The sequence below is a fragment of the Loxodonta africana genome, chromosome 24 (assembly GCF_030014295.1).
Source record: "Loxodonta africana isolate mLoxAfr1 chromosome 24, mLoxAfr1.hap2, whole genome shotgun sequence".
Lineage (NCBI taxonomy): Eukaryota > Metazoa > Chordata > Mammalia > Proboscidea > Elephantidae > Loxodonta > Loxodonta africana.
In genome coordinates, this window is record NC_087365.1 from 31,619,029 (window position 1) to 31,631,340 (window position 12,312).

Below are 12,312 nucleotides of genomic sequence, written 5' to 3' on the forward strand. Positions count from 1 at the left end.
TTAAAAATTGGGATAGACTCCTTAGTGAGGTCCTGAGAGCTCCACCTGAAAACCTTAAAGAACCAGGCAGGCAGCTATCATCTCTACAATTTTGGTAAAACCTTCCTCACATCATCCTTTGAGGCCATTCTGGGGGGTTCCACAAATCTTTTTAAGCAAAACAAAAAGGAGAAATTTATTATTAAAGATAGCTTCACATTATTGAACCACATTACATTAAGCTTTTTATTTTTCCATCATAAAATTAGCATGTACTCATTCTAGAAAATGTGGAAAATACAAGTATAAAGAAGAAAAAAAAAATCACCCACAATCTTCCATCTTAATTTAAATGCTGTCTTGTCGTTAAAAATTTATTTTTTCAATTAAAAAAATGTAATGCATTGTAGAAAAAAAAACTGCCCATAATCTTACAATTCAGAGGTAACCATTAATAATATTTTAGTGGATTAAAATGTAATTTAAACACTTTTTCCAATCTCATGAGAGACTGAGAAACAGCATTGGATTTAAATGATGGTTGTTTGGGTTAATGGGCAGGTGACCTATGAGTTAAGGCTACCTACCCATCACGGGCAGATCCTGTGACTGGTGACAATCATGAAATCCCTCTCCCTGAGCACCTTTACAACTTGCATACGTAAGTTTAGGTGAGTCATGCCTCAGTCTTCCCCAGTATTGTTCAGGGCTCATTCAACAGGAAATCAGTCCTCAAGGATTTTCCTCCAATAAAGTAATTACTGAAGTAGGGTCATTCATTCAAAAGACTGAGTGCCTACCATATGCCAGATGCTGGGAATATGATGAACCCAAGTAGATGCTAGTGAGAGCACAGATACTAAATCAAAAATACAAAGAAATGAAATGTGGGAAGGATCTGGAGAGCTACACATTTGTCAGTCATCTGTGTGGAACGTTTAGCAAACAGCATCTCATTTAATCTGGGACTTGAGGGAGGTAATTTGACTTCTCTGAACTTTAACTTCATTTGGAGATGGGGGTAAGATCTACTTCATACATAGAGTTATTGAAAGACAACATTTGCTAGAGTGGCAAGCCCTGCTTTAGGGCTTTGTCACTGAAGTGTACCAGTGAGGCACTTTTTATACTTCAGACACCAAACCTTCTCAGAGTGGGCACAAGGAGAGAGCTGGCATTTAGTGAGTGTCTACTGTGTGTTAGGCACTTTACAAAGATCCCATTCAATCCTGCCTTTTACCCTTTGAGTTTGTTATGATATCCCAGTTGTCCAAATGATGGCATCAAGCCTATCCATGAATGGTTTCACAACTTGCCCAAGGTCACACAGATAGGGAAAGACTGTAAGGGGATTCAAACTCAGGCCTTACCAAAGTCCAAAGACAGTGCTAATACATCAACTTGTAGTGAGGTTCAGGGGGTATGTAAGTGTCCTTTTGGGAATTCCTGGGTATATGTTGGTGGCCTGTTTGTTACTCAGATCTCTGAATATGTGCTTTGCTCATAAATGTGCACTTTGAAAACAATGACTCATCCCCAAACAGGGCTGGGATGAATATCAGACCTGTTTATCTTACCACCCTGTGGCACCTGTGTTGACTTCCAAAGACAATTTGTAATAAAAGTAATATGAAAAAAAAAAACACACACCAAAAAATGTATGTTTGTTTTTTGGTGCATCTGACAAGAGAATAAACTCATGAGTTTCATTAAGTTAAAAAAATCACAACTAGGTTTAATGACTAAAACCAACTTTCCAACATAACTTGTGTACTACTCTGAATATAGTCTATTTTCACATTTTATAATGACATTGTCACTTCTGTTTGTTTTCTGCAAGGGAAGAGACCCTGAACTATTCACCTCTGGATTCCCCCACGGCTTGGTCCACATGTGAGAGCCAGTCAGTGCTTGCTGAGAGGATTCAAAAGGCATTTCCACATTGCCTGTGGAATTAGCTTTTCCTTTGCTGCTGTAACAAATTACCACAGACTTAGCGGCTTAAAACAACATCTATTTATCTTTCTCACTTTCTGTAGATCAGAAGTCTGGACACTGTAGCTCAGCTCGTTCTCTGCTTAGAGTCTTCTAAGACTGAAATCAAAGTGTCGGCAGGACCGTTCCTTCCTGGAGGATTTCGGGGGTAATTTTTCCAGTCTCATTCAGGTTGTTGTCAGAATTCAGTTCTATGAGGTTGTAGGACTGAGGTCTTTGTTTCCTTGCTGGCTGTTGGCAGGGCTTGTTCCCAATTTCTTGAGGCTGCCTACAGTTCTTGGCTCGTAGCCCCCTTCAAAGGCAGCAACAGTGGGTAGATTTTCTCTCATGCTTCAAATCTTTTTTCTTCTGCCTCATCTCTTCAAAGGATCTCTTCTGCCTTCCTCTTCCATTTTTAAAGGCCCATGTGATTACACTGGACCCACTCAGATAATTCAGGGTAACCTCCCTGTTTCAAGGTCCTTAACTCCATCTGCAAAGTCCTTTTTACCATGGAATGTGACAAATTCACAAGTTCAAAGAATTCACAGATTCGTTGGGGATGGGAGGACATTATTCTGCCTACTGTGAAACCAAGCCCACTGCCAGTCAATTCTGTCTCATAGCAACTCTATAGGACCCATAATAAACATGTAAATTTTAGAGTGAATCTTGTCTAGTGAATCCTGGTGTGCTAACACCAGGAAGCAGAGAGTGTGTTTCCTCACCCAGAGAAATCCTTTCAAATGTGGCCACAGTGAGCCTGCTTTGTTAGAGTTGTCCATTAATCCATTTCAGCACTGACTCTAGGAGTGTCTTCGGGCATTGATTCAACAAATAGGCACAGAAAACATGCTGTATGCGGGGTGTTCTGAACCTCTTAACATTCTGCAATCAAGGCTCAGAGAAGCTATGTACTTTGCCCATTGCCTCTCAGCTGGTAGTAATCACAGCTACCATTTATTAAACGCTTGCTTTATGCAGGAGTGAAAGTCTGTGAACCTAATGTCAAGGTGCCCCCTTCATACCCTCTTCCAGTCGCTAGGTGTTTATGCTAATTCTAACCTCAGTAATGCCCTGAAGTATTAGACTCATGTTGCAAATTTTCTATTGAGGTTCAGAGAGGTTGAGCCACTAGTTTTAGGCCAAAGGCCAAAGAGTGGCTCAGCCAAGATTCCAGAGCAGGTCCTTTTGACTCCAAGGCTCGTTTTAGTCCGGAGAGTTTACAAGGGCTCGAGTGCATTCTAGTCAGTGGGCCCCAAAGTCCAAGTCTTTTACCCGTTATCATATCACCAAGTCCACCACGTGGTAAGGGCGTTCTAGGCTGCGGGTGCAACCAGTGCAAACACAAGGCGCCAGAAAAGCACAGGAGAAAATGGGGAACTGCCTGGGTCTGTCAATCGTGGAATACCCGTGTTACCGGTATGAGTGTCCTGAGTCATTATTATGCGGTGGCGAGTCATTTTGCGGCGGGCCAAAAGGGAAAGCCCTGCCTCTTGTCATCTACAAGAAGTGTAGGTAATACGCGTTTAGGCGGGGAGAGACACAAAGTGGGTGCTGGTGCTGGGTGCCGAGCTACAAGCTCACGATCCCTACTTACCGACCCGACGGCCCGAGACGCCGAAGGGGTTAAGTATGGCTGGGAGATTCCGGCCACCGCCCCTTCCCAGCATCACCTCCCAGAATTCCTCAGGCGCATATTCAGTTCCCGGACCTCGCGATACTCCATCCAGGCCCTTCCCCGAACGGCGGCCCGTCCTCCTCCTTTACCGAGCTCTGCGAGAAACGGAGGGGGAGAGCGGAAAAAGAGGGATCGCGGAGCACGCCGGGAAGTGTGGTCCAAGCGTTTAGCGCAGCCATATTCTTCCGGAGCGGGGGCGGCCAGAGAGGCAACCGGGACTACGATTCCCAGCTGCCCTTTCGGTTTGTTTTTGTTCAAAAAAAAAAACCCCCACACTCCCCCTCCTCACTCTTCACACACACTCACACACACCCACGGCAGACACGCACACACCCGGGCGCCGAAGGGAAAGCTTTCCTGCCCCGCCGCCCGTCCTGTCTCGGTCCCTCAGCGGAGCGGGAAAGCCGAGGCCGGAGCCGTGACCTCTGACCCCGTGGTAATGCGGAGCCGCCGCATTCCTTAGCGATCGCGGGGCCGCCGCCGCCGTGGGCGACTGACGCAGCGCGGGCGCGTGGAGCCGCCGCCGCCCCTCCCCCACCGCCACCCTCGCGCCGGCTCTCGCTCCCGCCGGTCTCCGTGAGCCCGCCCCCTCTCCCCGGCCGCACCCGAGCTCTTTCGTGCCGCCGCCGCTGCCGCCGCCCCGCGCCGCCGCCCCAGCCCGCCCCGCCCGGAGGTCCCGCGTGGAGCCGCCGCCGCCACCGCCGCCGGGGAGGAGGAGAATGAAGGACAAACAGAAGAAGAAGAAGGAGCGCACGTGGGCTGAGGCCGCGCGCCTGGTGAGGCCGGCCTCCGAGGGGAGCTCCGTGGGGGGACGTGGGGGTAGGCTCGCCGCGCACCCCCACGAGGAGGGGGAGGGGCGGAGCCCTGCCCTCCACCGGAGGGGCGGGGCAACGCTTCCTTTGGGAACCGGACAACCCCCCATAAGCGCGGGGTGGGGAGGGGTCCCCCGCCGGACGGGCTGTGGCGCCCTTTTCTGCACGCCCCCTGTAAATTCCTGCGGAGGGGCGAGCCGGCAGGCCTGCTCCACCCCCTAAGGGCGGCGGGGCCCCAGCCTCCCCTCCCCTCCCCTCCCCTCCCCTCCCCTCCCCTCCCCCACGAATTGGCGGCGTCTGGGGGGCTGGGGAAGCTTCGTTTATTCACCCGGGGGAGCTAGGTTTCCAGGAAGCGTCGAATGCCCCTCTCTCGCTGCCTGGTGGGTACTGGGGTGGTGGGCCTGACTCCAGGGGTGGGAAAACCCCAATTTCAAGGACGCGGTGGCACTTTGAGCTTTTCCAATCTGAACCAGGTGTATGGAAGGAAGCAACTGCTGTCTCCCGGCTTGAACAGTGAGCAGTGGTTATCAAACTTTAGTGTCCTGTAGGGACACCTGGGAGGTTGTCAGAAATGCTCATTTTAGGGCCCCGCATCAGACAGACTCTAAGATTCTGAGGTAGAGGTTCAGAATCTTCAGTTTAACCAGGTAGCCAGGTGATTCCAATGCAGGTGGTTCACGGACCACACTTTGAGAAACGCCGACTGCAGTGTTTTCCTTCCTAAGCTAGAACCGGGACAGGCATTTTGGAGAGAACTCACCACACTTTTCAAAGAATGTGTGTTCTTCACTTCTCAGTGTTCTGGTGTATGTATACATGAAGTGTTGGACAAAGACAAAGTGTCTCAGTTTTGAAGATAACTGCTTAGCAAAGGAGAGAGTAATTTGAGCATTTGAAGCTGCCTGCTGAGGGGGTTGTGAATTTTCTCTTTTAAAGCCTCAGAGGACTTGTAAGTGGAATATATCTGCTTTTGGATTTGCACCCACAAAGCTAAGACGCTTTGAGACATGTTCTTGTAAAATCTTGCTGATGACAATAGTAACAGGTTATGCTTCTCCTAGGGATGTCACTTCCTTAGAATTGTGATGGAGCAAGGTTATGATGCAGATAGCATAGTCGTGTATTGACATGCTGTAGTTTATATATAATTGCTATAATTCACTTTTAATGATGAATGGAGCTCAGCCTTCTAATCTTTCATTTTATGGGGAAGTAAGTGAGGTTCTTGCCTCAAAGGTGTTGTGCAAAGGAAGATGAATACGTGTTGGGAGTTGATAAACCCTACGGTACATCTTTTTATTTCTTGGAGCCTGTAAAACTCGAGTTACTGATTTCCAAGAACTACAGATGTTTTGTCCATAGATGTATTTTCACTGGAGTTCCTGATTTGCTCAAGGAACAGACATAGCAGTTGTCAGTATGTGGAAGTTTTGTGTTTCTGTTTAATTTGGTTGGGCATGTGAAATTTGAAGATTTTGAAGTTCCTAAATATTTTTTTCTGATTCAGTCAAAATCAGACGTTTTTGGCTAACTTTCAGGATATCTTGGAGATTTCAGGACTTCTCCAACGTTGCTTCACCTGGAAACAAATTTAGGCCTGAAAGGGAGTAGGGGAAAGCCAAAAGGATGTATCCTCTTTCTCCTCGAGTTCAAGTCTTGGGTGTTCATTGAAACCCTCTTCTGAGTTCTTGTTATGCAGGTGTTTATGACTCTGGGCACCCAAAGGTAATTTGCTTGCCAGACTTTTACTTGTTAGAGCGAGGTGAAAGTACTTTTAAATCTTGTGTTATTTATGTCCTGACAAAATTCTGAAGTCCATTTGTCTCAAAATTCCCTTGGCTCTTACTAGTAGTTGAAAGCCTCTTTAGGTGTTTGAATTTGCCGTGATCTCAACTCCACCATTCAGGTTGCTATCTCTGTTTTATCATTGAATTACCTTCATGCCAGATTTTCATTAAAAATAGGAATTACTTTATGGTGCATTTTACATGGGAAAGAGGACTCATGAGAATGTGGTGTGTAGTTTCGTGTGTCTTTTTATGTGTCTTGAAGTTTTCTTGCCTTTGAATGGGACTTGTTAAATTAAGGGGAGAGTTTTTAGAGTCCTCTCCCCACTTTCTTACTGGAAAGTTTGTGAGTGCTACACCAGACAGCGAAGCCGAAGCCGGACTGGGAGCAAGTTGTAGGGGTAGGGCGGTTGGGCCACCTGAACACTTCTCTTGGGACAGGGGAATTTGGAGTGCTTGTTATGGCAATCAGATGCATTTGCTTGGGGGCAGTTTCAGATTGCTCCTGGCCTTCTTCAGATTGGCGGCTAGGATAATACTGGTAGCCTTAAAAAAAAAAAATTTTTTTTTTCTCACGCCCTCCAGTAAAGAGGCAAATTCTGAAGAATTTCAGTAGAACAGTGTAGTGTACTCCAGGAGATGGATTTTTGCACATGTTAATTATGTTGTTGAGAAGTACTAGATGTTCTTCTTCCAAACATTTTAGAGTTTTTTCTAGATGTAAGAAGTAGACTTTAGGAGGTTGGGTGGGTATAAATCCTCCTGCTGTTAAGTTAGGAGCAACTTGTTTGGGAGAAGATAGCCAAGGGGATTTCCCTTCAAATTGAGTGCCCTTAAATGGATTCTCTCTGGCTTTGAGAAACTCTGCATTGCATGCTCTATCTTTCACTTTGATTCATGACTGACCATTCTTACATCAAACATTTTTTTCCCTTTGAAGTAGGAGAAGCGATACTTTAAAAAGAAATAGTGTGCTTTTTTTTGTACATTAGAAATAAAACACTGCTGAATTGTTCTTATACTAAAAGTTGGGTGCATACAGAGTTTTAATAAAAGTGAGTACTTTGTATCTTTTGATGTAACTTCCTTTTAGAGATTTTGATTCCCTTGCTTTAGATTCTCAGGGCCTTCCTGACTGCTGCTTAAATAACTGGTAGCTAATTTTTCAGTCATGCTTCTTAAAAAACAAAAACAAACAAAAAAACTCCACCCTACAAAAATTCTCTAGCTCAGCTCACACTTAATTAAGTGTCAAAGAAATGATATCTTGTGGCAGCGAACACTAGTAGCTTACAAAACCACTGCCGTCGAGCCGATTCCGACTCATAGCGACCCTATAGGATGGGTTAGAACTGCCCCGAAGAGTTTCCAAGGAGGATTCGAACTGCCGACCTTTTGGTTAGCAGCCGTAGCACTTAACCACTACACCAGCTTAAAAAAAAGTTTTTTTATACAGGTTTTATTGTGGGTTTGGTTAAGTCAACATTGCATATCTTGGTACTTGTTAGATTCTTGGATTACAAAGATGGCTGAGGCATGCTCCTGAGGAGCTTTTGGTTTTCTAGGGGAGGGGAGGATCCATACACATAAATAGTATTTCATTACAGGCATGATAACTGCCATCAGAGATGTATACAATAGGGTAAACAGACATCCTGGCTCCTGCCTGTTGTCCTTTCACTCTCCATTGTCTTGGTTTGAAAGATAAATTATATGTGTTGTGAAACTGTGGGGACACTGAAAAGAGACATTTAACTCTGCCTGGCAGAAACCAGAGAAGGCTTCCTGGAAGAAGGTGTTTTCTGAGCTGACTTATGAAGAGTGAGTAGGAGTTAGCCTCATCACAGAGGACATGAACAGGAGCTGGTGACAAGAAAGATCACTGGGGTGTGTGCGTGTTTTGTATGTATTTGCAGGGCAGAGAGTGTGAGAGTGGGGTAGAACTACAAGTAGTTATTGGAGCATAAAATTTGTAGGGTGTCATTTTGGCAATCAGGCAGAGACCAGATTTTGAGGGTCTTGTGTGCCATGCCACTGAACACCTACTCTGTGCCAGGCACTGTAGGGATGGGCACTTACATTATCTCTAATCTTGTAAAACAGCTCAGAGGAAGTCTTTAATATCCTTCAAAAGTGAGGTAACCAGGGCTCCAGTTGGGTAGGTAACTTGCCCAAGATTTGAAGGCCAGAATTTGAATCCAGAGCTGTCTGGTTCTAAAGCCTGTGCTTTTCCAGTGTACCATACGGACTCTGGGACCTTCCACTCTGCTGTATGTGATCAGGGAGATGTTAAAGGATTTTAAAGCAGCAAAGCGATAGGACAGGTTTGCTTTGTTGGGGTGACCTCAAGCTGTAGCTCTGTCAGAGCAGAGATTTGGTCTTGTTTAATGATGAATCCCTAGAATCCTGCCTGGCACAGAGTAGGTGCTCCATTTATTTGGTGAATGAAGGATGGTAGCAGAGGAAGAATGTGTTTTGAGGAAGGCAGAGCTGGATACAGGCATAATCAGTGAAGAGTCTCTTGTGTTGGGTCAGGTAAGAGACTGAGTGGGATCCTCGGAGACAGGTGAGAGTGAAGGACGATGCTTTGGTTTCTGATTTAGGTGATGACTGGACACACTGCCAACCAAGGTAGGATAGTAGAAAAAGAGCAGATCTGGAGGTTGGCAATTCGAGTCTACCCAGAGTCCCTGTGAGTTGGAATCGATTCAGCGGCAACTAGTTTTAGAGTCCCTGGGTGGTGCAAGAGCTGGTTTTAGAGCCCCTGGGTGGTGGTGCAGGCAGTTAAGCTCTTGCCCACTAACCGAAAGGTTGGTGGTTCGTGTTCGCCCAGAAGCACCTCGGAAGAAAGTTCTGGTGATCTGTTTCCAGAAACTCAGCCACTGAAAACCCTGTGGAGAAGAGTTCTCCTCCGACACACACGGGATTGCTGGGAGTCAGAACCGGCTCGCTGGCAGCTGGCTTACTGACGACCGAGGGGGCGTGTCCAGAACCGGCTCGATGGCAGCTGGCTTACTGACGATCCAGGGGGCGTGTCCAGCACAGAATTAAACGTTTGGCTCTGAAGCTTGGGGAGAAGTCATGGTAGAGGTTTGAGAGTTAATCAGTATTTACGTGGTAGTTGAAACTGTAAGAGAGTATCATGTTACCCAAGGAGGATATGAAAATTGAGAAGAAGGAAGCTCAGAATGGGACCGTGGTAAATAGAGGTTTTATTTTAGCATCTACTTCTGTGATTGCCAGAAGAACAAACAAATCTGTTTTGGAAGAAGTACAGCCAGAATGCTGCTTAGAAGCAAGGATGATAAGACTTGTCTCAAGTACTTCGCACATGTTATCAGGAAGGATCAGTCCCTGGGAGAGGACATCATGCTTGGTAAAGCAGAGGGTCAGCTAAAAAGAGGAAGACCCTCAATGAGATGGATTGACACAGCAGCTGCAACAGTGGGTTCAAACACCACAGTGATTGTGAGGGTGGCGCAGGACCAGGCAGTGTTCCGTTCTGTTGTATGTAGGGTCGCTATGAGTCAGAACCAAGTTGACGGCACCTACCAACAACACTTCTCGAAACATTGACTTCCTTTAGTGCTAAAAGTTTATGTTCTTCTGTAGAACTGCTGCTGACGATACTCTCTGTGAGGTCTCTTGCTTTACATTTTATTTGTGACAGAGCAGTACTTGGTTGGTATGGTCGTTAAAGACTGCAGGATGTTAGTTTGACTTGGAGTAACCTCAGCAGCTGCACAGGTAGAGAAAATGCAAACATATTGACAGCCTGTCTTTTTCCCCCGCTTAGAAAAATAGCGTTTCTAAAACAACATCTTAAAGTGAGAGAGCTGGTATTGGTCGCTAAGAAAGTATAGCCGTGACTTATAGATGATACTAACATAAATGGGATATTGCATTTCTTGTGGTTCTGTTTGTATCAGTCACGTAGAATTATAGCATCACTTTGCCAAATGGCAAAATGTACTGTGGCAGTAAACACCAGAATTTTCACAACATGGTGGCAGAAGCACCATATAAAGATATGGGCACTAGTCAAGCTTCTTTAGGAAAGAGCATCTGGACACTGTGTATGGTATACATGTTATATATATACGTACATAGCATGTTTGCTAAGAAGATGTGTGCTCTTAGAATTGAGAATTAGCTAATTGTTGTCACTTCTATTAATGATACATATGTTTGTTTGGTCTTTAAGTAATTTTAACTGTGGAAAAACAAAATTAGCACTGCTGGTACCTCCGAGCAGGACTATAGCCCATAATACGGATTGATGGATGTAAATGGAAATTGCCCACTGAATCAGGACATTTATATTTCTTCAGGTATTAGAAAACTACTCGGATGCTCCAATGACACCAAAACAGATTCTGCAGGTCATAGAGACAGAAGGACTAAAGGAAATGAGGTTTGTATTGATCTTGTTGCTTAACGTGAGGGTTTCATGGGACACATCTTTTCTGTAGCTATCCAGTGATATAAGGAAGCGTACATGTATATTTGTATGTGTTCATTTGTCTGGTGGTGGTGTTGAACTGTCTCCCAGGTTGTGTCCTCTGAGTGGTGGGTGGGAGTGGGTGAACATCCATCAGTTTTCCTCGGGGGTGTAGTGGCTCTCCCTATCCTCGCTCCCGCTTGAATCTTGAATGTGGAGCTTGTTTTTTGTGTAAGGTGTCAGGACACATTCTCTCTCATAGTTTGTCCCAGTAATAGAGAAGGGCCAGACCCTCAGACCCTGATGTGCTATAGCGTGTACCCCTCTACACTGCACCTCTGAAGTCCTTTCTTTTATGATCAAGGGTGGCCTTATCAGTACAAAATTCACTAGTTTTATTCCTTACTGGTGCTAGCCATTCATGATATGAAAGTACTAAATTTTGAGGTGTACTTGTTTTTTTTCTTACGTAGTCTTCATAGGGAAGCAACAAGTTAGAAATATAATAGGTATAACAGGAGCTGCAAGCGTGGAAATTGGTGATTGTCTTTAATACTACTTTCTCCTCACCCGAGCCTTTTTTTAATTTAATTGAGGAAGAAGGGGAGCATAACACAGGCCCGGAACAAACAGCATGTGTTTTGCTGGTCAGGCTTTAGTGGCTTGAATTGACCTGTTAGGGTCAAAAGGTCTTTACTTTCCAGTTGTCAGTTTAGATGCTCTCGAGTTGACATTTTGTGGGGAGGGAAGGTCAGGATTGTGTAGATCGTGTACATTTCAATAGTAGCCGTGCACTGTTATAATTGTGCTTTATTTTTGTTTTTATGGGCTATTTCCTATCATGCTGCTGTCTGCACTGCTGTTGGACCACTATGCCTATAGAAGGTAAATTAGTCTCTTCGGGACAGATGGAATTGAGAACCCTAACTTGTCCTGCTTCTTCCTTTTACAGAAATTATGAAGCAGTCATGGTAGCTTGTGATGAGTGAGCAGCTCTGTAATTTGTAGACAGAGGTATGGTGTGTAGGAGTCACGTCGTTTGCAGGAGGACTCTGCCAGCATGTAGTTTCCTCTGTAGCAGAGATGTTAGCACACCCACTTGATACTCCAGATTCTGCACAAGGCTTCTTGTAGAGAGAGTGGTTCTTGATGAACTTTTTTTTAGCATCCAGTGTGTTCCAAAACAGAATAAGTAATAGGTTTTTTTTTTTTTTAAATGGCTTTTTTAGAATTAGAATTTATTTTTAACACTGCATAAATTAGGACCTCTAGTTCTGAAAAATACTAAGAGGCTTTACTTAAAATACTTAGATTTTTTTACCATGCTGGGGAGAGGAAAGAAAAGATGCACAGGTGATGCCCCACCACTAACATGCGAGTGTCCAACTCATTTATGTTAATGATGGGCATTTGTCTATTTTTAATAGCTTTTTTAAGATTTAGTAAGTAGCCTCCGTCTCACCGAGTTATCGTTATTTTGCAACCTACAGTTGCGGCAGGGATCATGAAACAACTTAATACGTCATGTTTTTTGTTTTAATGTTTGAACATTAACCAAACCAAACCCGTTGCCGTCAAGTCAGTTCTGACTCATAGTGACCCTATAGGACAGAGTAGAACTGCTCCATAGGGCCTCCA

At 45.0% G+C, this 12,312-nt stretch overlaps 1 protein-coding gene across 8 annotated transcripts in view; it reads left to right on the plus strand.

Annotated features, from left to right (window-relative positions):
- The first annotated feature begins 4,282 nt into the window (after positions 1 to 4,282).
- Positions 4,283 to 12,312, plus strand: part of ASXL1 (ASXL transcriptional regulator 1) — an 87,944-nt gene continuing 79,914 nt past the window's right edge. For 3 of the 8 annotated variants that reach the window (XM_064275949.1, XM_064275952.1, XM_064275954.1), the window contains exons 1-2: positions 4,289 to 4,410; positions 10,565 to 10,647. In XM_064275949.1, coding sequence (XP_064132019.1) covers positions 4,354 to 4,410; positions 10,565 to 10,647 — 140 coding nt within the window. In that variant the 5' untranslated portion in view covers positions 4,289 to 4,353. The other 5 variants (XM_064275955.1, XM_064275950.1, XM_023550140.2 and 2 more) reach the window with 5 other exon arrangements.